This window comes from Orcinus orca, chromosome 2 (genome assembly GCF_937001465.1).
Source record: "Orcinus orca chromosome 2, mOrcOrc1.1, whole genome shotgun sequence".
NCBI lineage: Eukaryota > Metazoa > Chordata > Mammalia > Artiodactyla > Delphinidae > Orcinus > Orcinus orca.
In genome coordinates this window covers 17,836,581-17,860,853 of record NC_064560.1, presented here as the reverse complement: position 1 = coordinate 17,860,853, position 24,273 = coordinate 17,836,581, and the positions used below count along the sequence as shown (strand labels likewise).

Below are 24,273 nucleotides of genomic sequence, written 5' to 3'. Positions count from 1 at the left end.
AAGCAGCGATATTATGTGATAAGAAGTACTTTATGAAAGTTTTGTAGCATTTTATTAAAAAATAAAAGTAACCTTTCTTTATTTCTAAAAGATTTTATGCTCATTGTAAAAATACTTAATGTTATAGAGACACAGTAAAAATCACTGTTACCCAGATGTAACAGCTGGTAAGATTTCCTGATGTTCATTATTTATGTTTCTCCTAAAATGAAAATTCACACACAAAAATATTTTAATAGTAATTCTCACTCTATGAAAGTTCATTTATTATATGTTCAGAGTTTAATATTTTTTATAACATAAATTTTATTTTCATTTCTCACAGGCCCTAGCCCTGACTAACTAGTTAGCTAGGGTCACATCAGTACTGAATAGTTCTGGGTTACTCTTCCCTGAGTGAAACAGAGTGAAAAAACATGGTGAAACTGAAGAACCACAGGCCATGGTGCTGTTTTCAAAATCCCAGGGCTGCTGCTGCAGAGAAATCTGAAATCTTTTCTAGGCCTAATTTCTTCATAATAAGAAGTCCTACCTTGTTGTGAGGATTAAGTGAAAGATTGTATATGTAGTTTGTGGTGTGTTATAGATGTTTAGTAAAATTGGTTCTTTTTCTTTTTCCTAAAAATTTTGTTTTAATATGTAAGGTACTTTGCATGTAGTGATAGCCATGAGTCAATCCCAGCAAGTTTATGAGATAGGGAAGTCATATTTCCTTTATTTGGATTAAGAAAGTGGGGCTCGGTGAGTAATACATGGCAGAGGCAGGCCTCATACCCAGGTTGGTTGTTCATTACACCCGTGCACGTACTGGGTGGATCCAGTACATTTCTATATATAATCTCATGTAGAGCATTCAGTAAACTTTATTAAAGAATGCTTTGCAAGGCTTCGCTGGTGGTGCAGTGGTTAAGAATCCACCTGCCAACACAGGAGACACGGGTTCGAGCCCTGGTCTGGGAAGATACCACGTGCCGAGGAACAACTAAGCCCGCGTGCCACGACTACTGAGCCTGCGCTTTAGAGCCCGTGCACCACAACTATTGAGCCTGCGCTCTAGAGCCCGTGCTCGGCAACAAGAGAAGCCACTGCAATGAGAAGCCTGCGCACCACAATGAAGAGTAGCCCCCGCGCGCAGCAATGAGGACGCAACACAGCCAAAAACAAAAGAATAAATAAATAAATTAATTAATTAAAAAAATAAAAGAATGCTTTGAGTGTCAACAACACAGCTCTGTTATCCAAGCTATGTTGTGCTCAGAGAGCTGGAAGCTTGTCACATGGTTACATGGCTTACTTATATTTGGAAAAAAGATTTGCACAAAATTCATTAAAAAAAATCCCATATGCTTTGTTTTTTGGAATATGTTTAAGGGTTTTGTTGTTAAGGATTAAATTGAGGTTGTATTGAGGACTAAAGAAGTGGGTTCTTTAGTAATTGGCACATCAGAAGTCCTCGGTATATACTAGCAATTATCATTTTATTGTTAATTAAAATTTGTGAAGTTTAAAAGTTGTGTCTTGCCTTTTTAAGAAGTGATTTGTACTTATCTGTAGCAAGAAATATTTGTTTAGATTTTTTCTTAACGATCTAAATAAAAGTTTAATTACTTTAGTTTCTCCATTAACAAATCAGTGCTTAATTCTGAAATCATTTTTAAGCCAAGGAGAAATCGAGGTTTTGAAAGAAAATATTTATAAGTGGTTTTTTAAAAAATAAGTCTGAACAAGTATTGTTTACTTACCCATGTATTACTTATTTCACCCCAAAGGTAAAGCATTTTAAAATATCACCTCAGTAAGGTTTAAAACGTTATTGTTAGGCAAGATTGGTCAGATGACAAAATCAGTACATTTCAACAATCCATATGTCAGAGTATTTTTTTCAGTAATGTTCAAAAGAAAACCAATGGGTATTAGTCTCATAAGGAAGCCACACCTGAACCAGATTGATTAGGCTGATTAAAATCATGTCATGATTAAAATCAGTGTACCTAATGGGTACATTTGGCCATTGGTGTGTGGTAGGGAAACTGAGCAGCGTAGAGGTACTTCCTGCAAAACGAATGGCCTCTGTATTGTTGAAATGGTGATAGTGGTCACATCTTTGGGATAAAACTCTAATAATCTATGAGAAGCGGGCTTACATTTTGGAACTAAATTTCAAGATTCCACTGTGCATGTAACAGGTGCAAAGATACATACTATTTGCTGTTCTCTGTGGTTAGATAGCTTCATAAATCAGCACCATCTGTTCTTCTTCTCAAAGACTCTTCTCTTGCCTTGGGTTGTGTGGAGTCATGTTGTGTATGTTTCAAGACAGGAAATGTTTCATTTCTGTGGTAAATGAAAATTTCATGGACTGTGTTCAGGACTATGTTTGCCATTCCATTTGATCAGCATTAGCTTGAGATGAGAATGTTAGGTATCCGGTTGAGGGCATGCAGCTCACATATAACATTCAATATCACAGGTACTGAATACTTCTTCATTTAATCCAAAATTATTTGGTGTTGAGCTCTGGGTTCTGTGGAGCAAGTGTATATTATAATGAACTGCACTGCCTTTAAAGGTATAACAGCTATTAATTTCCCTCTATAATATAATACAAGAAGATATTTTTATTCTAAAAAGTCTTATTTATTATCTCATCTGTTCTTAAGAGTATTTGAATTCTTGTTTTTATATAAATGTTTTTTACTCCAGTAGAATATAATGATCTTTAAGTAAAATTATATTACACATTTCCTGATTTTATTTCTTTAGAAGTTTGCTCTAGATTTATCATTTTCAGTTGTGAAATTCCCCTCCCCCCCCCCAAATGTTTTCAGTTGTTTTCCACATATGATGGAAAATTATTTTTCCCTGGCGATTTGGCCAATTAATCAAGTAGTGGAAACCTTAACACAAGAGCCTTCTGGAATCCAATTTGTGATACTTAGAGGACTTGGAAACAGATTCCCCTTGGAATTTGTTTTCCACCATATGTGATCCCCCCCAAAAGTGGTTTAATTCATGCTGTCAACATTCAAATAAATATTTTCTCTGGGGTGCTGTGATTCACTAATAGTTAATGTCTCACATTAAATTCAGAAAATTTTGCAATTCTAAAATTCTAAAAAGGTGACAGATCATTTTGTTGAGCATTAGTGTAGCAATATAACTGAACCAGTCAAATTATTTTACTCTAAAAAATAATAATAACAACACTTGAGGAAGAATATTGTACATTTGTTTCCCAGGGTATCCTCAGAACTTTCGTTTCTTTTCTTGCTTCCTAAACATAAAAATCAAAGTCAGGTATGCAGGAAATTTGCGTACACAAGTATAACCTAAGTTTTTAAAAAACATTTTAAAAATGATTAAATTATTCCTTAAAATTGTAGGCTTTTCTTTAAAGTAGTAACTATTCAAACTGTTTAGATCCTTGGAACCCAAGAGTTTGAATGTTGACATGCAGGTGATTGCTTTCTGGGTGAAGTCTTATTACGTTCCATAAGGCAGACAGTGTGCTTTTGCTTTCCTTGTTTGGTAAACAAACCAGTTACAAAGCTTGTCCTCTTAATACTTTATATGAGTGATGGAGGCAGGATTCAGATTTTAAGTGTTCTAATTACAGATCCTGTACTATTTTGCAATGGCATCCACTTTAGTATTTGGATATCATTAAAAAGAAATCTGTGACTGTAGAGAAGATATATAGTGCTCATTAGGAAAAAATACAACTAGATAATTTTTGAAATTAAAAAGATAATTAGAGGTTTAGCCAAATTTGGTTTTCTTAAAGACATAGTTCGTGTGAGTGCTTGTGATTTCAGAATATATCATCCATTGGTCCTTCAAGGACTTTTTCAATTGAAGGTGAGTCTTTATATTGTTAATATTATGGAAGAGAGTAAGATTATTAATTTTTATGAGAAGCAGAGAACAAATAGGTTCACATGAAGCTTTTATCACCATTTGTCTAATACAAGTTTCTAACCTGATCTAAAACTCACTCTTCTCACGCAAGCTTATCAAATATTCATTTTTCTCTCACCTTTTTCTTTTCTTTGACTACTTGTCTCCTCCATCTTAAAAAAAATTGCTTAGATCAATATTTTACAGTAGATAAAAGGTTAACAAAATCTTTTCCCCCTCTGCATGAGAATGTAAACTTTGGTGGGTTTTTTCTGGCTCCCTTTTTCTGGAAACCTGTTAGTTTCCGTGAACTATCTTTGTATGGTAATTAAATTATTTTGATTGGTAATTTGCATCTAGACTCGAAAAACTGTAACTAGCTGACAAACAGCTGTCCCTATGGCGGTGTCATGAGACATACTGGCTTTTCTGAGACAGGAGGCTTCCAAGCCAGGGTAGCGCTTTGCATCCAGCCCATGTGAGTCTCTTCCCCCCGCACCTGAGCTGTCATCTGGGAGACACACAGGAAGAGACCCTGGACATCTTCAAGGATGGCTCCTGCCAAGGACAAAAGCGGGCTACTGCCTTGCTGGCAAGTTGGGTTTCCTGCCTTTTATCCTTTGCAGTAAATCTGATGCCAGGTGGCATTTGGGGGTCTTGAGAGTCTGGATGTTGAGGTGGATCTAAAGAGCCTCTCTTGGTGGGTATTTCAAACATGTAGTCAGAATAAAATTACATGTATCATGCTGGAAGGCGTTTGATGAGAAAACTAGCAGTCTCTGTGTTCTCCTCCCCTGTGTTTCCCCAGCCCCTCTCCCCAGAGGCAGCAGCTCCCAATTTATGCAGACGTTGGTTCTGCTATTTACTTCCATGTTTCTGAATAAAATATTTATGTTGCTCTTTCCTGGTTACCAGTTATTGACATCTGTTGACTTGCCATTTATGGAAGATGGGTTTTTTCCTTTTATGCCACTTTCACTTTCCCCATCCCCATCCTCTCAGTATTGTTACATGAAAAGTCCAAGTGAAATCAATAGCCATTGTCACATTGTATGGTGATGTAAGAACTGCTCACTGCATAACCAGGTAGGTACTCGGATTACATGTCCTTTCCTACACATTTCCCTTTGTTGTGCTTGGAGCTAATTGCTTTGACTTTTAAAAAAATTTTTGTTTTCTCTATACATATCTTTAATTCCCCTCCCCCTGTTCTCTATCAGGTCTGTCAAAATGTTTCCCAAATGTTCAAAAATACTGAACTTTTTTTTTTTTTCTCATGGAGATTGACTTCCCAGACCTCTCCATCCTGCTGCTCTAATCTGAACTTGTTTCTGCTTCTCTGGACTGTCACCATATTCTGGGACTTTCCTTGGGTTTTGTCCATTGTTTTATTGAATTTTCTGGATTTTGCTGGAGCACATCCAAAAATAGCTTTATGTGGAAGGGTCCATGGGAAGTAAAGACTTTGCACGTCTGAGAGGTGTTTTGAATTTTCACACTTGCTTTTTTTGTTTGGCTGGGCATATTGTTCCACATTGAAAAATTAGTTTTTCCTTGATATAGAAGGTATGACTCTTTTATCTAGTACAATTTAATGTTACCATTCAAAAGACATTGTTATCATAGAGCATTTGTTAATCGTATTCCCAGTTTTAGTATGCTAGTGATCATATAAATGCTACCACTTGGCAATGCTCAGATTAAACTCTGTTGTTGGGAGATAATTCTCCATGGTTCTCTTGCATTTTTGTACATCTTGAGAATAAAGGCCTTTGTTCCGGACTCTTCTTTCAGCAATGTGTTGAAAGAAGCCTTGGAAGATAGGCATAGTGTCTCTCTCCAAAGCAGTGGGCAGACGTGCTCACTGCCTATGTAAAAGGTTCGAGTTCCCTGGGCTTATGTTTCTTTTGTGTGGGCCCCTGAGAATTTTAGCTTAGGAATCAGTGCATAAAAGGATGAGGCTCTGGCTAACGCTGTTGCTGTAATGAACTGTCCTTTGTCTCCGACCCGGGAGTCTCGCGTCCTCTGTGACATCCATGAAGCTATGGCAGGCTCACTACGAGCTTTCAAGTAGGGTGAAATCATAGACCCTTCACGGTTCTTCACATCTATTTTATCTTTGAAAATTTCCTCAACTAACAACCCATGGTGTTTTCTTCTTCCCACCATTTACTGGATTGTATACAGCATTCGTTGTTTATATTTTTTAATATGTTTTCTCATTCCGGAGGCCTTTTATGATGAAAGCACATTGTATACAACAAAGTGCAATAAATTTGGGTTTTATGCAACTTTATAAGATGCAGGTGATACAGTTTGTAATTAACTGAGTAGGTAATATGTTTAATATTGAATTTTACTGCAAGGCACAAGGTATGTATGGACAAATATATATTCTCAAGATATTTTATAGCTGTGTAACATTACCCTAAAACAATTACTAAGGTATGTTTTATATGTCATATATTTATTGTTTATTTCTCTTTTCAGTAACAGCTAACGTATTGTCTGTTACCATGTGTCAGGTATTATGTTATGATTGTGACGTGGATTATCTTACTTACTCCTCTCAGTAGTCCTACAAAGAAGATGCTTCTATTGTTCCTAGCTTACAGAAGAAGGGATAGAGATGCACAAGGGGTGTATAACTTTCCTAAGGATATAAAATTGGCGGATGGCGCAATTAGTGTTCACATCTCCGTTTGTTTAATTTTCTAATCTGAACTCTTAACCACTACACTCTGCTGTAAAATGGAGAGAAGGTAAAGGACAAAAAGTACATTGACTCACCTGAAATTTTTTTTAACACTATGTAGCTTAAATTAATACTCTAGACCTTCCATCTTGATTTGACGTACATAGCAACTGAGCTTCCTTTACTATGGTTATGGTGGAATTCAGTGTATAACTCCTACTAAAAGTGACTATGTTCAGCTGCAGCTTTAAAAAGTACAGAACAACAAAATAAAGCAATATAGGAGCTGATCTGCACACATCCAGACACTGTGGTTCCCACAGCAATTGCAGCCCAGCCTCAGGGCGGTGAATTTTGCAAAATAACTGAACACCATATGCAGCTACGTGAAATAATATTCTGCATGCTCTTGGGGACCTGATAATGGCCACTGTGGGAACAATGAATGTGTCAATTATCAGTTACTGTTTCATCACTGTAGTTTGGGGTGTTTCATTTATGTGGCCGTTTCACAGTGCCACATAGCTGTTTCTGTTGTTATACATCATGGTGGTGTTTCAGCGGTGTTTACATTACTAATGAATCCTGAAACAAAATGTCTTTAACCCATAAGACTGTATGTTTTCCACCTGATTTATATAAATACAATCACACTTCTCTCCTCCCTACCCCCACTCCCAATGGAAAAGCATAATTTGGGGAGTTCTTGTTTACATGAAGTGTGGTTCTTAGGCAGGTTCAAGATGCTGGTTCACCTTTGAAATGTATTATGTGCTGATGCTTAAAAGAGATAGGTGACTAAGAACTACATTTTAGAGCCTCGCAGAACACAGGTCATCAATCTTCAAGCAGCTTGACTTCATGCAGTGCCTTGCCGTTGAGGATGCACGGAGCCTATCTAAACGCAGAGAAACACTCGGTGCATTCAGCTTCTTATTTTGGTAGATTCTCAGAGGAAATGTCAGCTGGGCATTACCAGCTGCCCTGCCTTGCCTTCATATTGCTTCAATAATTTGAAATATTGTTTGATGCTGTGTCTTGAACCTATAACCTTTGCTTATCATTTTGTTGATTGATGTCTCTGTTGATGGTGTATATATTTCTACTATGAGTCTGTTAAATACATGGTTAAACATATACAGTTTTTCTCTAATGGTGGACTCTCATTAGGTGGTTTAGTTAAGTTCACATATAAACTCACTGTTATCAAATTTATACAGTAGAAAAGGTGAACCTAACAAATTGTATGTGTACATAAATTATGCACATTGTGGATCCAAGGTGAAACCCTCACGAGCCTCTTAGCCACTGTGTTTGGAGATTCAGAGTCTTTTCTGAATATTCTAATTTGGATAATAGGACCATTGATATCATCAGGCATGTTTATCCTTATTCAAATGAGCCTGCAAAGCCAACGTCACTGTTAGTGAACTGCTTCGTGAAAAGACAGTGGCCAAGATGATAAAGTAAGGCATATTCTTGGGTGACATTTCATTTACTTTTATGAACCATCACATTTATTCCACATGCACCTTTTGAAGCACCAGCATGTTTACCCAATTTCTGCAGCATGTTGGAATATAATTTTTACAAATTGTTGCCTTTCTAAAAGGAAGAATACAATGGTGGTTACTGGGGTTGGTTATCTTACTCTTTGTGCCTTTCCCGGCGCTGGGTCCTTTGTAACAGAAGTAAACACAAGTGGTTCTTCATGGCTAAGATCTTTTTTTGTTTTTTTTGCGGTATGTGGGCCTCTCACTGTTGTGGCCTCTCCCATTGCGGAGCACAGGCTCCGGACGCGCAGGCTCAGAGGCCATGGCTCACGGGCCCAGCCACTCTGCGGCATGTGGGATCCCCCTGGACCTGGGCACGAACCCGTGTCCCCTGCATCGGCAGGCGGACTCTCAACCACTGCGCCACCAGGGAAGCCCTCATGGCTAAGATCTTAATGCCTTTACCTCTAAATGATCAGTCGATTGGCTTAGGGTAACTTTATGTGAGATTTCACAGGGTGAAGTATCTAAGTCTAGGATTGTGCTTACTTGATGTTCATTTTGACAAGGTATGTTAATAGGAACTGGGGAACTGACAAGAGGACTGAAGATTTTGCTAGTTGTTAAGGTTTATAATGATCTCAACTGTTTGGATTAGTATAAATGTTAACCATGCATCCCCAGTGTAATGTACATTTATTAGTTTATTATAACATTGTAGTAATATATAATTACTTCCTAAAACATACACCGAAAAGTGAAATAAAAATGATAAGAGGGTTAATATAAGTTCTAATGTTTTCTTTCCTTATTGCAGTGGCATCTTGTTCGCCCCCTAAGATGTACTAACTCAGGAGACTGTTGCTTTAAAATGCAGCTTTTCACATGTACAAACCCATCTTATCATTAAAGGTCATCCTTGCTAGAGGAGAGATATTGTTAACATTATCATAATGCCTCTTAGACTCCAGTTTTATTCAGTTTCCTTTCATTCACTGCATAAGAATGAGCCTGACTCAGAGTCTGCTTCTCTTTGTGTTGCGCCCTCTCTAGGATGAGGATGGCACAGAGGAAGACAGCAGCCGTGTTGAGCCCGTGGGGCACGCCGACACTGGTGTGGAGAACGTACCCAGCTTTTCTCTGGAGTAAGTTACTGACATTTTCAACTAACCCTGTAATATCCATGTAGCTTCATTGATAGCAGCAAATATTCCGAAAGCATATGGCATGCGTTATGTTTGTGCTTAGTTAAAACATGCCTTGCATTGGTTTGTTTTCCAAAGAGCATCTTTCATCTGTTGAGTTAATGATCTAATGTAAGAACTATAGCATGGAAATTCCCATGTACCTGCTCTGAGTTTCATGCCTTGGCAAATACTATTAAATTATAATATAAAATAGTATTTGATTGAAAAAAGTCTGTTATGTTCACAGCACTGTAACTGTTTTCAGATTGCTTTTGTATGTCAGTATTTTGGTCATTTGTTTGTTCTTCAACTTTGCTAAATTAAAAAAGAAATTGTGGACATAATTTACTTGAAAAACTAGTTGAATCATGTAAGCATTACTCATTTTAGTGTATATTTTTTTGATTTGAAGAAATAGAATCTCTCAAGATATTTGATAAAAAATTACAGGTTAGGGATCTTGAACATGATTTAAAGTGTAAAAGGTCAAAGAAAAACTTCCATATACTGTCACAACTTTACAACTATCTTAAATAATGGCAGGGTTGAATGGAAGATGTTCTCAAGACTTCTTCTAAGTTACCTTAGAGCAGGGAGGGCAGTCATTCTAAATTTTTTCTTTGATTTTGGGTAAAAGTTGGGGTCCAGATATTAATAATTAAACTCTTGATTTTGTCTTTTCTTGGTCTTCCAAGGAAGGGCTATAAGAACTTTCTCAGTGAGATTAAACAGGCTTCGAATCAGATTATGTTTGGATATTCAGCAACCAGCATTCTCTAAGTATTTACACACTTAAGAAACACTTGCACTGTGATAGTTCTTTTGAGAAAGAATATAAAGTAAAATAAATGTATTAAAGTTACCATACTAGTTGGCAAACCATCTTAGTTGACAAACCAGTCATTAAATATGTGTTCAAATGGTATGAACAGTATCTCAAATAGGATTTTAGGAAATTCTAAGAAAATAGAAAAAAATTAAATATCCATTTAAATAGTATTACTTTAGTAAATATGTTGGCAATATGACAAAATTTCAATTTTGTCCTAATTAGTGTATGTGATTGAATCTACACACATAGAAATACAGTCGTAGCATTGGCATTTTCCATTGCATAAAAACTATATCGTGATCTTGGTCAAGTCCATTGGTAATCACTTATGGTTGTCCAGATTGCTTAAAACTAGATATGTAATTGAAATAGTATTTCCAAATATTGATTGTTAGATCAGGGCTGCTTAGGTTTCTGTGCAGTACTCACACCCACAGAAATACCTACAAAGAAAGTGGAATCTCATTGAAATGGCGTAGAAAATTTACATTCTCCAGATTATACCAATTGCATTAAACTCTGGCTTTTGATATTAATATGAAAGTACTGTAGTTATGTGGTAGAAGTAACTTCATGTTACTTCATATAAATAGCTTAAAGACTTTAGAGTTCAATTACAAACACCCTTGGGACAATCATTTGATTTTTGACGGGTATCCGTGGGGTTGCATTGCCTGCATATGCAGTGAGCTTACAGCAAGTAGGATGGCGACCTTCCGTGGAGCTCTGAGTTGGGAAGTAAGGGTGGCTGTATCCCATCTGGATTGCCACCTCCCGGGGCAAAGCTTTGACCTTATTGGACTTTTGCGGGAGGGGATCAATGATGTGACATGTGTAGGAGCACTTTGTAAATTATAAAGTGCTGTGCAGCTGACGCATCTTTATCCCATTAATCTTCGTAGTCCTTGAATAGATATTAGGATGGGAAACTTCCAGTAGAAGTCTAGAGATTTGATCACAAAAGATATACTTGGACTACACAGAAGAGTGTGGTCCGAGAGCAGCGGTGCTGTGTCATTTTTAATGTAGCTATCTCTGATGATTGCTCCCCCCTCCCCACCCCATGCCATCAGACTAGTGTGCAGGTATGTAGAGTTGAATGTGCCCTCATCGCCATGCTTCTATTCCAGAACGTGTATGTATATGTGTGTGTGCCTGGTGGGATTTTTCGTTTTGTCCTCCTTTGTTGTTTATTGTGCGTCTGTGTTGTTGCGGTTTTGTGTTTGGTTTGGTTTGAGTTTCGGTTTGTGATGGTCCATGTTCATGCTCCCTCATTCATCATATTGTCTCACAGTGATATGGTAAAGCTCGTACAAGTCCCCAACGATGGAGGGCCTCTGGGAATCCATGTAGTGCCTTTCAGTGCTCGAGGCGGCAGGTAACGTATCTTGCAGGTTTTTAATTGAATCATAATGTGGAGTGTTTTATCTTCATTTATGCTCAGATATAGAGTGATGTTGACTTAGCATATGCTTAATAGAAGGCTTTTCATTTGGGGGCCACTGCATTATAATCACAGAAAGCACTTAGGCTGATGAAGAAATCGGGCATTTAAATTATCCTAATAATTTTATCGTTCATCACATCCATGCAAATTGATGATAGCCTTTAGAGCCAGAACTCCAGCTGAATGTGCAAAGGTAAGGGAGAGCTTAAAGCAATTTTCTGGAAAAAATGTATCCAATAAAAATTATCTAGATAACATAGAAAATGGTTCATTTAAAATTTGCTTTTATGTTTATTTAGTTCTTAAATTCTATATGATTTTTATGATTATGTTTGAAATTTTTTTAAGTTAGACAAACTATAGATTTATTTTCTACTGTGTGACTTGTGTCTCCTTCTCTTCAATCTGCCCACTCAAATATCAAAATTTTGTACCGTTTGTTAGTATGACTTCATTACTTCATAGAACATATATCCTTAAAAACGTCAAATGTTATATGAGTTTCTTTTATCCTGCTGCTTTCTTTTTGTGAAAGAATTAGTGTATGTTTGCTTGTATATGTTTTCAAATACTATGAACTGAATTTGCAACTAATCAAATGTTTGATGAGCCTCCATCATCCACAAGTGAAATGCTGCCTCCTTCCCCATGGAGGGGGCGGGCATTAGCCTTTGAAGTTTACTTCCATCCTCTCTTATTTACCTATCTAATTATTACCCAAATGAAACATATTTATGAACTATTTGGCTTCTTAGTTTGAACTTCTTTCTTTTATTGTTATCATTTAATCGATTTTTAAACTTCTTTTACACTGGGAGAAGAAAAGGGGGAGCTGGAAAGTCACCTTAGGCCAGTGACCAAGAACAGGAACATAGTTTCAACCCTTGTCAAGGAATTCCAAGCGTCCAGTATATTGTGAGAGATGGAGGAAACATCAGTTACAAGCATGTGATTGAGTTATCTACTTAATCGTTCAAAATAAGTATTTGAACAATTGTACTGCCTTCCCGGTATATGTTCCTGACAGTATCGAGTCCAGATTTCATGTCTTTGGTAAAGCACACGCTTTATGGAAGGTCTGGAAGCTGACACTGTGATTTACGTAGAACTCTGCTGGAGTACGAGGCTTGAATGTGAGCGTTGTATCTAACAAGATGTGAAATTCACCTTGAATTGGGGATGGGGGGGTGTTACATTCACAGAGTTATGACTGTTTTCACTTTCTTCCTTCTTTTTTTTAAAACTCTGGAGAAATGTCACTGAAATGTCTTCAAAGGACTTTCAGTTAAATAAGCTTAGTTGTTTTCAAAATGGCCCTTGCCTTTATCTCCTTTAAAAATTATAATTTTAAGTGATCTCAGAAGTTAAACCCTTTTTCCATTTATTTCATGAGTAGAAAGATATGAGAAGAGGGTAGAATGCATGGATGATAGCCTCCCGGTATTAGTGTGCCTTTAACTGTTTGTGGAATATAACTCATCACAAATGAGATTTAATCGTGTATGTACCAGCTTTAAACCAGTATTTCAATTACAAACATGTTATTTTCTGTCATTTATTACACACTTCCTACGTCAGTGTGAAAGGATATTAGGATGAAATAGGTTAAAAAGCCTTAAGCAAAAGAAGTATAAGATAGAAAAAGAAATCTACTGCACATTAATTCAGTGGAAGGCATTTCACAAAATCGACCACAGTTACTGGTTACCATGGCGTTTCGTTTCGATATACAGAACACAGTCAAGGAGACAAGGATCCCTGTACAGAACTAGAAGGTGTTTTATAGCTGAGTCATTTTTAATCCCTGTTGATGTGGCAACTTAATGAGGAATCTCCTGTGCCGCTTCCCTATACAAGGGACAAAGAGATTAAGAAATGAGATTCTTTATAAATCCTTTTCTGGCGTTACTAGTTTTCATACTGGGAAACAGAACAGAATTCTTTCCCCCCAACACCTGTGATGCATCTTTGAGCTTCCTCATCACCTTGACGGTCATGGTTCTTCAGAGTGAGGCTGACAGTGCAAAGAACCGCAGGAGGACTGCTGAAGAATCATAGACGCCAGTCTTCAGGAGCCAGAGACACCTGTCTCACGTGTTCTCAGAAATGCTGACATGTGGTTTCTTCTCAGTCAGTCAGAAACCTCCCCAAGCATTTACCGTGTGATGGTTCCTGTGTTAGGTGCTGGGAGACAAGGATGAGCAGGACACAGTCTCTCTCCAGGGGTTTGCAGTCAAGATGGAGTGATAGCTGAGAACTCACACTATTATACTTGTGATAAATGCCGACATCCCTGTATCATAGGTGTTCTGTGAGCTGATAGAGGAGGGATTGTCTGAATTAGGTAACTGAAGTTGGCTTCTTGTAGAAGATGATTTTAATTGTGATGACAGCTTATAAAGGGAGCTACACCCGCTCAATGGTGGCTGCAAGGGCAAATTAAGCAATGCAGTATAGCAGAAAGGAAGAAATTAATCAGGACTTGTGAAGAAATTGCGCATATTATCCAGTGGGAATACAAGAATACATATTCATGGGATGTAAGTTGAAATTTCCAAGAATAACTTTCTTTGTACAAAATTCCTATCATACTTGGGCCCTCTCAGTTTGGGAGATGTAACTAATTGAATAACACTTACTGAATACTTATTTTCCTAAAAGTGACACATGCATGTCAGTATTGCTTTCTGATTTCGATTTCTAAGTCAGAAAGTCTCAGGGAACAGTGCAGAATGGGAATTAAACATCATAAAGAGAAGAAACTCAATGCTGAACATCTCGAGTATCAAATATAATTCAGGAAAATTGGAAGAGTGTGAAGTCAATGTTAGAGAAATTTTTAAAGCTACTTAGGTATTATTATGGCCTGAGGTATAATGAAGTTTTTTGTATAAAAATCCTGCTGGACCAATTTAAAAAGGCTATTTTCTAGAGTAGGTTGAATGTTGTTTCCCGATTGGGGACATTAGTGACCGTTGGCTTGTGGCTGCCGTTCCCCCAGCCACTGTCTTGGATGGTAGAAACAGAGACAAAATAAATGCATGGGAGAGACTGTGCTGTCTCCCCCCTCCCCCCTTCTTATTTAAGATTTTTTTTTGATATGGACCATTTTTAAAGTCTCTATTAAATATGTTACAATATTGCTTCTGGCTTTTTTTTTTTTCTTTCTTTTTTAGTTTTTGGCTGTGAGGTATGTGGGATCTTAGCTCCCCGACCAGGGATCGAACCCACACCCCCTGCATTGGAAGGCGAAGTCTTAACCACTGGACTGCTAGGGAAGTCCCTGTGCTGTCTCCCCTTGATGCTCTGTTTTTCTCTAGTCATCATCTTGTATTTTATTCAAAAATATAAAGTTAACTGATCCCCACCCAGAACACTTTATTCACAGTTTTGTTACCTTGAAATTGATTTTCACTTCACACATGTAATTTCATTTCCTCCTGATTTAAATGTCAAACATAACCTCCTTATTTAAATCACAAGTGCTACTGTTTTCAGGAAAGCTATGCCAAGTAATTGTCATTTCCTTTGGCAGAAAAACCATGTTTCATGTTATATTTTTTTATATTTCTAGGACCTAGCCCAACGGTATTGCTCACTGAAGCTTACTGTGATGATCCCTATTAGCTCTGCATTGCTGTATTAGAAACAGAACAATAAGAATGTATCCTGCCTTGATGTTAATGAGTTTTCCTGAGCCTTTCTAATTACTTAGGAATACGATTATGTTATAATGTTAAGTATTTAGAAAGCAAAATATAAAAGTATATTCTGAAATAGGGGCTGGGCTTATGAAATAAGGTTTTGTATTTAGTTTTAAGGGATGTAAAGTCTAATTGAGAAATATGTATATAAAAAGATCTATACTATGTGTCTAAAGAACTCAGTGCACATGTGCCGTAGGGTTTAGAGGAAGGAGGGCTACTGACTATTGGATGTTATGAAGCAGTAGAACTTGATCTGTTCTTTAAAGGAAATATAGGACTTACGCTAGTGATATTCCGGAAAGATAGTCTTTCTAGGAAGAGAACATATGAAGGGAAGATGCTCCATACAAATTTGTGTGATTTGCTGAGAAATAATGAGTCAATGATTTGAAACCAAGTGTATTGGAAGATAACACTGGAGAGATGGTTAGAAAGCACTTTGTGAATGGCCTCTGAGACTTCATTCAGTAAATAACAGAGAAATTGTTGAAGGTTTTCGAGAAATAATCATTGTGTTATTTTAAAAAATAACTATTATTCCTCTACTTGGACTCCCAGTCTAACTTACAGTGAATATTCTTAGTCTTTTCCCCTCTGGGAACACGTATGGCTAAAGCATATTATTCTTAAAAAAGTGCAGCCTGCTTCTCCGAGCCTTTTCTGTAATGGGCCTTTTCCCATTTATGTACATTCTTTATTCTTAGCCCTGTGGCCCTTGGAATTTTCTTTCGCTGTGCTTTTTCTTATGCAAATAGTAATTGTATGTTTGTTTATTTTATTAAGCAAGTGTTTTGTTGTTGTTGTTGTCTGTTTGTTTTTAAAGATCTGGTGTCTCCTAGGCACCACTCTTGGTTCTAGGCAAACTCTCTGTTAAAGGGTCAGATAGTTAATATTTTGGGCATTGTGGGCCACCAAGTTTCTGCTGCAAGTATTCAATTCTGTCATTGTAGCGTGAAAGCAGCCATAGACATGGATAACCCAACAAGCCTGGCTGTATTCCAGAAAAGCTTCATTTGCAAAAACACGTGGCAGGTCAGAGTTTGGCTCATGGCCGGTAATTTGCCAGCCCTGCTCTAGAGAAGCAGACAAATAAAAAATGCCTGCCATCATGGAGTTTACATTCTATTATTTTTCATATCTAAAATTCCTTCTTCTATGTTTCCTATTCATATTGTTTTGGGGGCCAGAGTCCAGAATTTTATTTCCACCTACTTGGTTGATGAGAAAGCCTCTTTATTGTAACCGTATATTATTTCCCATCATTGCACCCTACTAATTCCAACAAATTCCCAGGAGGAAGGGAAATAGAAAAACATCAACCGCATTTAACATCCTCCAGTTAGTAATAGGCACCCACAGATTACTTCTTCCCAATATCTGATTGTCAACCATGAGACCTGAGGAAAAATCTAAAGTCTTTTAATTAGGAAAACAGTCCTTGGTAAGAAGGAGTGTGTATGTGTGTGGGTCTGCGTGTTTTAAGCTTTCTGCTGCTGCCTCCTGCTGCCAACTGCCTTACTTATTAATTGCTCTCAACTTTCTTCTTACAGATATGCCATCGTTTGATTTGTCTGATTAATTTTGAGTTGTATCCCAAATGATTTTTTTCAGCCATTTATCTTCAGTTTGATAGAGTATCAGGTGAAGGGTCAATACCAAACCTTTCGATTGCCATATTGTTTCTTTTCATGACTTTTTTCCTGGACTTATTTTCTTACTTGTATTACTATCCATAAATTCTGCCACGTAAAGCTAAAAAAAGTCACATCCCCAGAAGAATATTTTAAATGTTTAGGTTTTGGAGTTGAAATAAAAGTGACCCTGTTGGAAAATATATATTCCTGTGATCAGATTAATATAGAAAAGGAGTGAAATATAAATGTTTGTTTTCTGTATTGTAGATGCACATATTGAACAATTTTCCTCTCAAATAAAAACTGAAGTGTTTATAAAGTTTTTAACTATTCTGTATACAAGAGTAGTTAGCAGACATCTTTGGAAGGTCTTAAGAAAAAGCATACTCCTCTACTTAATGATTCAGTGAAAATCTGTGAACTTGGCTACTCTGATTAATATTTACATGGGTTATAAATAATGTTAGTTATAACTCTTAGCTCATCTAACTTTTATTTTATTATCTTTTGCTCTATAACATCAAAAACAGACAGTTCATCTTTTTCCAGAATTTCCAGTTAGCTGTGCTGTCTTCCCTCTTTGCGGCAGTCAGTGACAGCCTGGACCACATGCTGAGTCTTCATGTTATTGGCAGAGGGGTTGTTAGGAATCACCCGTGTTTTGAGGCCAGAGATGCCTGGGACAGAATCTGGCTCTGTCTTTTTAGGAAGTGTGGTCTGGGCAAGTTAGCTTCACTTAGCCTCGGTCTTCGCGTCTGAGGGCTGGGACACTCCTGTGACTTTGTCTGGTGAAAATATGAAAATACATGTACTTATAAAATACATGTAAAATACTTTTAATGAGGTACGTGGCAGTGGCAGCTAAGAAGAATGCTATTTCACCTTCCACTTAGGTTCCTGTGATGTGCCGTTAAAATTTCCTCCAAATGCTGGGAGTTCTGGTTGTGTAGGCAAGTGCTGATGAGTCTTTGTAACAGTAGAAAACGATCTCTTCTATCATGAATGTGAGATGAGAATTTACTCTTATATCATAAATTTGAGAATCCCAGTACACAGTTAGTTAGTTGGGTGTATCTGTTAATAAAGAATTACAGCCAGTTTGAATTTCATGGAAACGACTCAGGTGTTAAGAAGAGATTTATCCAAGGCTTGTATACCGTATTTCAGTTCACTGTAGAGGTTTTAAAGTTGACTGTTCATTTTTAAAAGAATAAAAATGCACTTGAACTCTGTGTACTTGATTTTAATTTAAGTATTTTCCAAGAAACACAATTTAACTTTACTGAATCTGTAGCCTTTCGTCTGTAAGTCTTAGGTTGTGCATTCTCAGTTGCAGACTTACTTTGTTCTAATAAAGGGACATGCTAAATGCATTTGTTTTAGAGAGGAAAGTTGTATTTTACATTTAGATAAATCTTGCTTCTTTAAATGTAGTAGTACGATGCCTATCATTTCTGCCCTAATCTAAGGGAGTTCTCTACTTTTACTTTACCATTTTTGGGTCTACTTTATCTCATCCACTAAAGATTAAAAAAAGAAAATCAGGATGTTATATTAAGTTGGCATTCTGGCTGTGGTTCTGAGGGATAGAATATAGGTCATTGCCAGCCCCCTGTTTAGTACTCAGTGAGGTGAGAGGGTCTTGCTGATGCGAGCCCACTCTGCGCATGCCTTCTCTGCCTTCACTGTATTTGTGGTGTTTATACTCTGTCAGATTTTATTAAGATGAATTATGATCATTTCCATACAGCTGGGTGGCAGTTGTGGGAGTTTACATTATCAAAGCAAAACTCAGACTTGCTCAGCCAATTTAGATGTCAATAAAACATTTGTTACTTATTTTCAGTTTTATCATTGGCTGTAATTTATACTTAGAATTGAAAATGTTAACATGTGTGACTGAGTTTGTTTTAATTAAGTGTATAATTAGGCTAATGAACCTTGTAAAAATGTAGTGGTGCAATCCTTAATATAATCTAAGCAGTTAAATTCCTAATTATGCATCCAAAATCATGTACAGAGATGCCGCCTTTCAATGGCTTGCTCTCTGGGGCTGTATTCTTCTTCTTTGCCCTCTTTGGGGGTTAAGGAACATGGTACAAAAGCCATGATGAAAGACTTCAAAGAAATGTGTGTATGTACTTATTTTTTCTTTTAGGAAAATGATTCAGAAGTGGGATTTGTTCATAGTGGACATAGTATTTTTTTCCCTAAATTTTTGAAAAGGTAGAAGGACCAGGGGAGAGGAGTAGATCTGGGGACGTTTACGATTTACCAGAAGAAATCCCCTCGTTCAGAAAGCATCTTGCCAAGTTGGGTTCACATTAGATTCATGCAGGAGGTGAAGAGGTCTGTCCCCTGTACCCCTGAGCCCTGTAGCCATGACTTCACAGAGCCGCCCTCCCTGCTATGTTAATAATACACCTGCTCGTTCTCCTGTGCCAGCCAGCACAGCCAGGCTGGTGCTTCTGTCCCTGGACTGTTCCCCACAAGCAGAGCTTCCACCCCTCCCCCAACTCCTCTTCTCCTGCTCCCCTCTCCTATTTTTTGCAAAGTGGCTTCTTCTTCTGATGGAAAGTGGTTGCCCTAGTAAGGAATTCTGGTACTAACTGCCAAGAAGAAAATCCATCGTCCACTCCGGTAGAGCGACGTGCCAAAATGCTCTGACCTTTATGACCTTCAATTATTTTCTCTAATAAGAGTGTTATGGGAACCACAACACCATCGGTACTCATTTCTTTATTCCTTTAGAAGGAATTCTAGTTGCTGGTTGAATTTGCAGTATAGATCCCTAAAATTTGTTTCTAATTGTGCTATCCGAGTCGCCTTTCCCGGGGCGGTGGCGGGTGTGGAGATGTAACTGCTGGCACACACACGTTTTTCAGGAAGATGAAAGTCTCTGTTATTACTTCCCGTTGATTTCCCTTCAGAGGGCCCTCTTCATTCTCAGTCTGGCTGTTATGTTATCAGTTCAATTTTCCTGTAAAGTTTTTTTGGTAGTTCATCCCCATTCCTTTTGTAATCACTTTCACCTAGTGAAGCAAATGAGATAATTTTGCAGATTGTACCATTTTCCTTTTAAATTAATCCATTCTTTTGGAGAGGGTGATTCTAATAGTGTGGTCAAGTACTTAGAAATCAGCAGGCTACTAAGTTCTCCTTAATTCAGTCTGTTCCATTGATTCCCTGATCACTTGCTGTGTCAGTCAGGGTGAAATTCTTCCCCTTCTGCTCCTCTACCCGTCCCCCCCAGCCCACCCCCGTCAGCTCCCGAGCCTCTAGTGCTGAGAAAGAGGATTCTGAGGTTTTTGCAACTACTTTTACAACGTTGGATTCTAAAACCTCATTTAGTAAATGTCTGCAGTATTTCATGTAAATGCGATAGCGTATTTGTTTATGATTTGTAACATTTTTACTGTATGTTGGGATTACTTATGCATTTGGCCATATATGAAGGCTTGTATAGAAAGACAAGTCATTCAGTGAATGAAGCATGTCAGGCCTTTTTACTGTGGATTATTATTGTAGAATGATTCCCATGGGAAAAAAAGTAGATTTAAGAAAAGGAAAATGATTACCTAGATGAATATAAATCTATAGACCTATTCATCTGAAAAATATTAATGCCACTGCTGTAGAATTAAATTACAGATTTCCAAGTTATATTATTTAAATTGTCATAGATACTGAAAGGTTCTGTTGGAGATAAATGTATAAATTTGAACAAATGACTGGTACTAGTTACCTGCTAAGTAATTTCCATTAAACATAGTCTGTCTCTCTCTATTTCTCTAAGAATATTCTGTGGACTATTTTGGAATACACAAAACATTTCAGAATACATAAAGGCATAATAATTTTCAGTCACTTTAGATCACAGAAATGTTGTAACCATATTGAGAAATCACTCACGCTCTCACCAATTAAAAACTAATTAATTAACTGGAGTGACTCTTGGTAGGGCATATTTTTACTCAGGGGCTGAATACATCAACTTGAAAGAAGCCCTGTCGGTCTGCAGAGGCAGCTTTTAGCAACAGGTGTGGTACCAAGCTGTGGCTCTGTTAAGACTGCCCATGGGTGGCCAAGTCATCTTTGCCTTCCCCTGTGCTCTCACGTGGCTGCTTGGATGGCGAAGTGGCCCAATGTCTTCTTCTGGTTCCACTATTACCAACAACTGTGATTTAATTTGATTTCTCTAATTATTTTGTCCCATTCAACAGAGTCATAGGTATATCTTAATGATAGGATGCTTTTGATAGAACAGTTTGTTCAGTCGCCCATAGAGACAAACGAACAGTAGGGAAGCTTGGGGAGATAGACTGTGGGCTTGGTGACATTTTAGTGGTCACTTAATTATTGGTGTGGCACATTAAGAGATTGCTTCCTGTCAAGTAGGAGCTCAGACCGTTAAGTTGCTCATGCTGCTGTGTCAGTGTACTTTTTCTTGTCTTTGAGCTGAGAGAATTTTTATATTTATTTATCAGTGGTTCCAATATACGGTGGCAAGTAACTAAAAATAACCTACGTCATATTTTTTTCATTAGTCACCAAGCTTCTTAGACTCTTACACTAGTAGGTGCTAATCCCCAAATAGTAACATGACAAAAGGCAATTTAAATGTTAGCTCCTCTTACTCTTGTAGGTAGGTATGCTTAACCATAGTAAGACACCATGCCTCTTTATTATATTTAATAATAAAGATTAGAATGAAGTTAAGCAGTGACTCAGTAAATGTTTATGAAAGAAAGAAGGTTAAACTGCAAAATAACAAGCAAAAAAAAAAGGACCTTTGCTTTAATTCAATTCATTTCAGCTCAGTCCTATATTTGGTATAAGTGACACCGTCATGAAAAAAAGGATCCGAATCTGGATTTTATTTCACTTATTCTATTTTGCAAAAAGCTTATTAGAAATAGGAGGCTTGTTTGCTTCAGCTAAACTCAAGCACCCATTCATTCAGTTGTCATTTGTCAAGACCTTACTATGAGCTGAGTGCTGGAGCATGTATTGCTGAGTCCCACCTTCCCCACCTTCCAGGAGCTCACAGTGCAACAGTAGAGATAAGGTGTGTGTACAAGTAACAGTAGCAGGGGAGCGAGATCAACAGCAACGATAACTGCAAAGGTTTAAAAGAAGAAGGACGCTATCTATTGGAGTATCTTTCTACTGGAAAGACAGGGTACTGCAAATTGTACTCCATTGGAAAATACAGACAGGCGATTGGAAATGATGGTATCTTCAACTTTAATTTATTCAGGATTCTAAATGCTGGCTTCTTTTTTTTAATTTTTTGGCCGCATTGTGCGGCGTGTGGGATCAGTTCCCTGACCAGGGGTTGAACCCGAACCTTCTGCATTGGAAGCACAGAGTCTTAACCGCTGGACCGCCAGGGAAGTCCCCTAAATGCTAGTTTCTGTATGGGCATTTTTTTTTTTGGTCTCTAAATATTAGGATTATGAAAGAAAATGCAAGCTTGGGACAAGCCAAAACTAAGTTCATAAAAATTTTAACATGATCATAATACAGATTATATGCTAACCGTCAATTAAGTCAGAGCATCTGAACTAGGTGGGGATTCCTATTTCGTATCAAGCTGTGTTCATATATAGTGTTTGTTATTTGTCCCAGGGTATAAAGAATGTCCATCCTGTCCGTCAAGGAGTTAGTGGTCTAGACCAAGTACATTTGTGATAATTTTTTTTTTTTTTTTCTCCATCTTGGTCTCTAAAAGTTCATTTGGGCTTTTCTTTCAACTTGAAATTTGAGTCCACATGGGGGGGTGAATGGTGACGGGCATTATTGGAACCTGTCGCCGGCTTTCTGTTTTCTTCTGATGGGAATAATGGCAACAACTTACTTACTTTTGGGAGACCTAAGAAGTTTTGAAATTCAGAACATGAGGCATTACCAAATTCAGATGCCAAGAATGGAAACTCTTCTGTTTTTGGAATCTTCCCAATTTTCCGTCTCATGTACAGGTTAGCCTCTCCTTGTTACCTTTCCTTTCATGGAAAGGTGGGGCTGCCATCAGCACTGTACCAGCTAGCTTAAAACAGAAATCTGCCAGAGCTGCTCACAGCCCATGCTTGTCCATGCTGCCCACCGCCATGGCCAGGAGCCATCGGTCCAGCTCTGCCGGGAGCATTTTTAAGCATAGAGAGAAGGGTACGATTCATTGCAGAAGCGTAACACTGACACGCCAGAAACGATTGCCTATATTTATTGAAAGGATCCCTTTCTACACACCATTTATACTGTTGTGATTTCTGTGTTGGCGTTATTTTTAAATGTCTGGATAGCAATTTAAGGCACCCCTTTATTAGGCAGTCTTTGTAAGTATAATCCCGCCATTAAAGCAGTAGGGCATTGTGCACGGTGGAAATATTACATGTGTAATGATTTGCATTCTTAATGTTCCAGAACCCTGGGGTTATTAGTAAAACGATTGGAGAAAGGTGGTAAAGCTGAACAAGAAAACCTTTTTCATGAGAATGATTGCATTGTCAGGATTAATGATGGCGACCTTCGAAATAGAAGATTTGAACAGTAAGTGTGTGCTGCCTCATTGCTGCACTTTCCCTGCATCAGGCGTGACAGAGTGCGGGCGATTGGGGTACCTCAGACCATATGTCTGTGGTCTCTGCCTTCATGCTGGAGAGGAGTATTTTCTGCCATTATCTAGCTTTTAAAAATCTCATCAAACTCCAGGTAATCACTGTCATTAGACTGTGTTTCCAAATGCCCTCTGACTGACGCAGCACTTCTTAAAATATTATGGGCCCGATTTAGGCTTTACGGTTTGGCCACCTCCTCGCCTTTTGGAAAATCCATCAGGTTGCTAGTTTTTATTATACTTTTAACTCACGCGTCCAACTTTGTCACATATAATGTGACAAATAGGAAGACAAAGCTCCTTGGACCTGCAGTGTCCACTCAGATTTTCCTTATCCTGACTCAAGCCCTTACTCCATTAAAAAGATAAAAATTGTCCAGTTCCTATAAAACAAGGCAAAAATGAGCAGAAATCATAAGGACTTGGTTAAAGACCTGACTAGGGATCCAGGTAAGATGGAGTAGCTTCTTGGGCTGGTCTTGGAATAGCACAGTGGCCAACAGCTCTTAACATTTTGAGTTATTGAAGCTGCATTGGCATTCTGAGATGTTTGCATGTGCAAACTTGGATTAATTTTTCTGATAAATAATGGATAGTCACTTTCTAAAGTTTTCTAAGTGTACTTATATATTTCTTTAAAAACTCGACTGGTCTCCTTGTAAGGAAATACTTTATGACTTTTAAAAGTCGTATTGGATAATGTTGTAGAGAGGAGGTTATATTTAATTTCTCTTAATATTGAAATGATAATACCTGTTGTGCTTA

General features: G+C 37.7%; 1 protein-coding gene across 26 annotated transcripts in view; it reads left to right on the top strand.

Annotated features, from left to right (window-relative positions):
- The window catches only part of PARD3 (par-3 family cell polarity regulator), a 677,665-nt gene that overhangs the window by 330,524 nt on the left and 322,868 nt on the right, over positions 1-24,273 (top strand). For 24 of the 26 annotated variants that reach the window (XM_049705522.1, XM_033439327.2, XM_033439322.2 and 21 more), the window contains 3 exons: positions 9,139-9,230; positions 11,399-11,482; positions 23,316-23,441. In XM_049705522.1, coding sequence (XP_049561479.1) covers positions 9,139-9,230; positions 11,399-11,482; positions 23,316-23,441 — 302 coding nt within the window. The remainder of the gene's footprint in view (positions 1-9,138; positions 9,231-11,398; positions 11,483-23,315; positions 23,442-24,273) is intronic. The other 2 variants (XM_049705521.1, XM_049705520.1) reach the window with 1 other exon arrangement.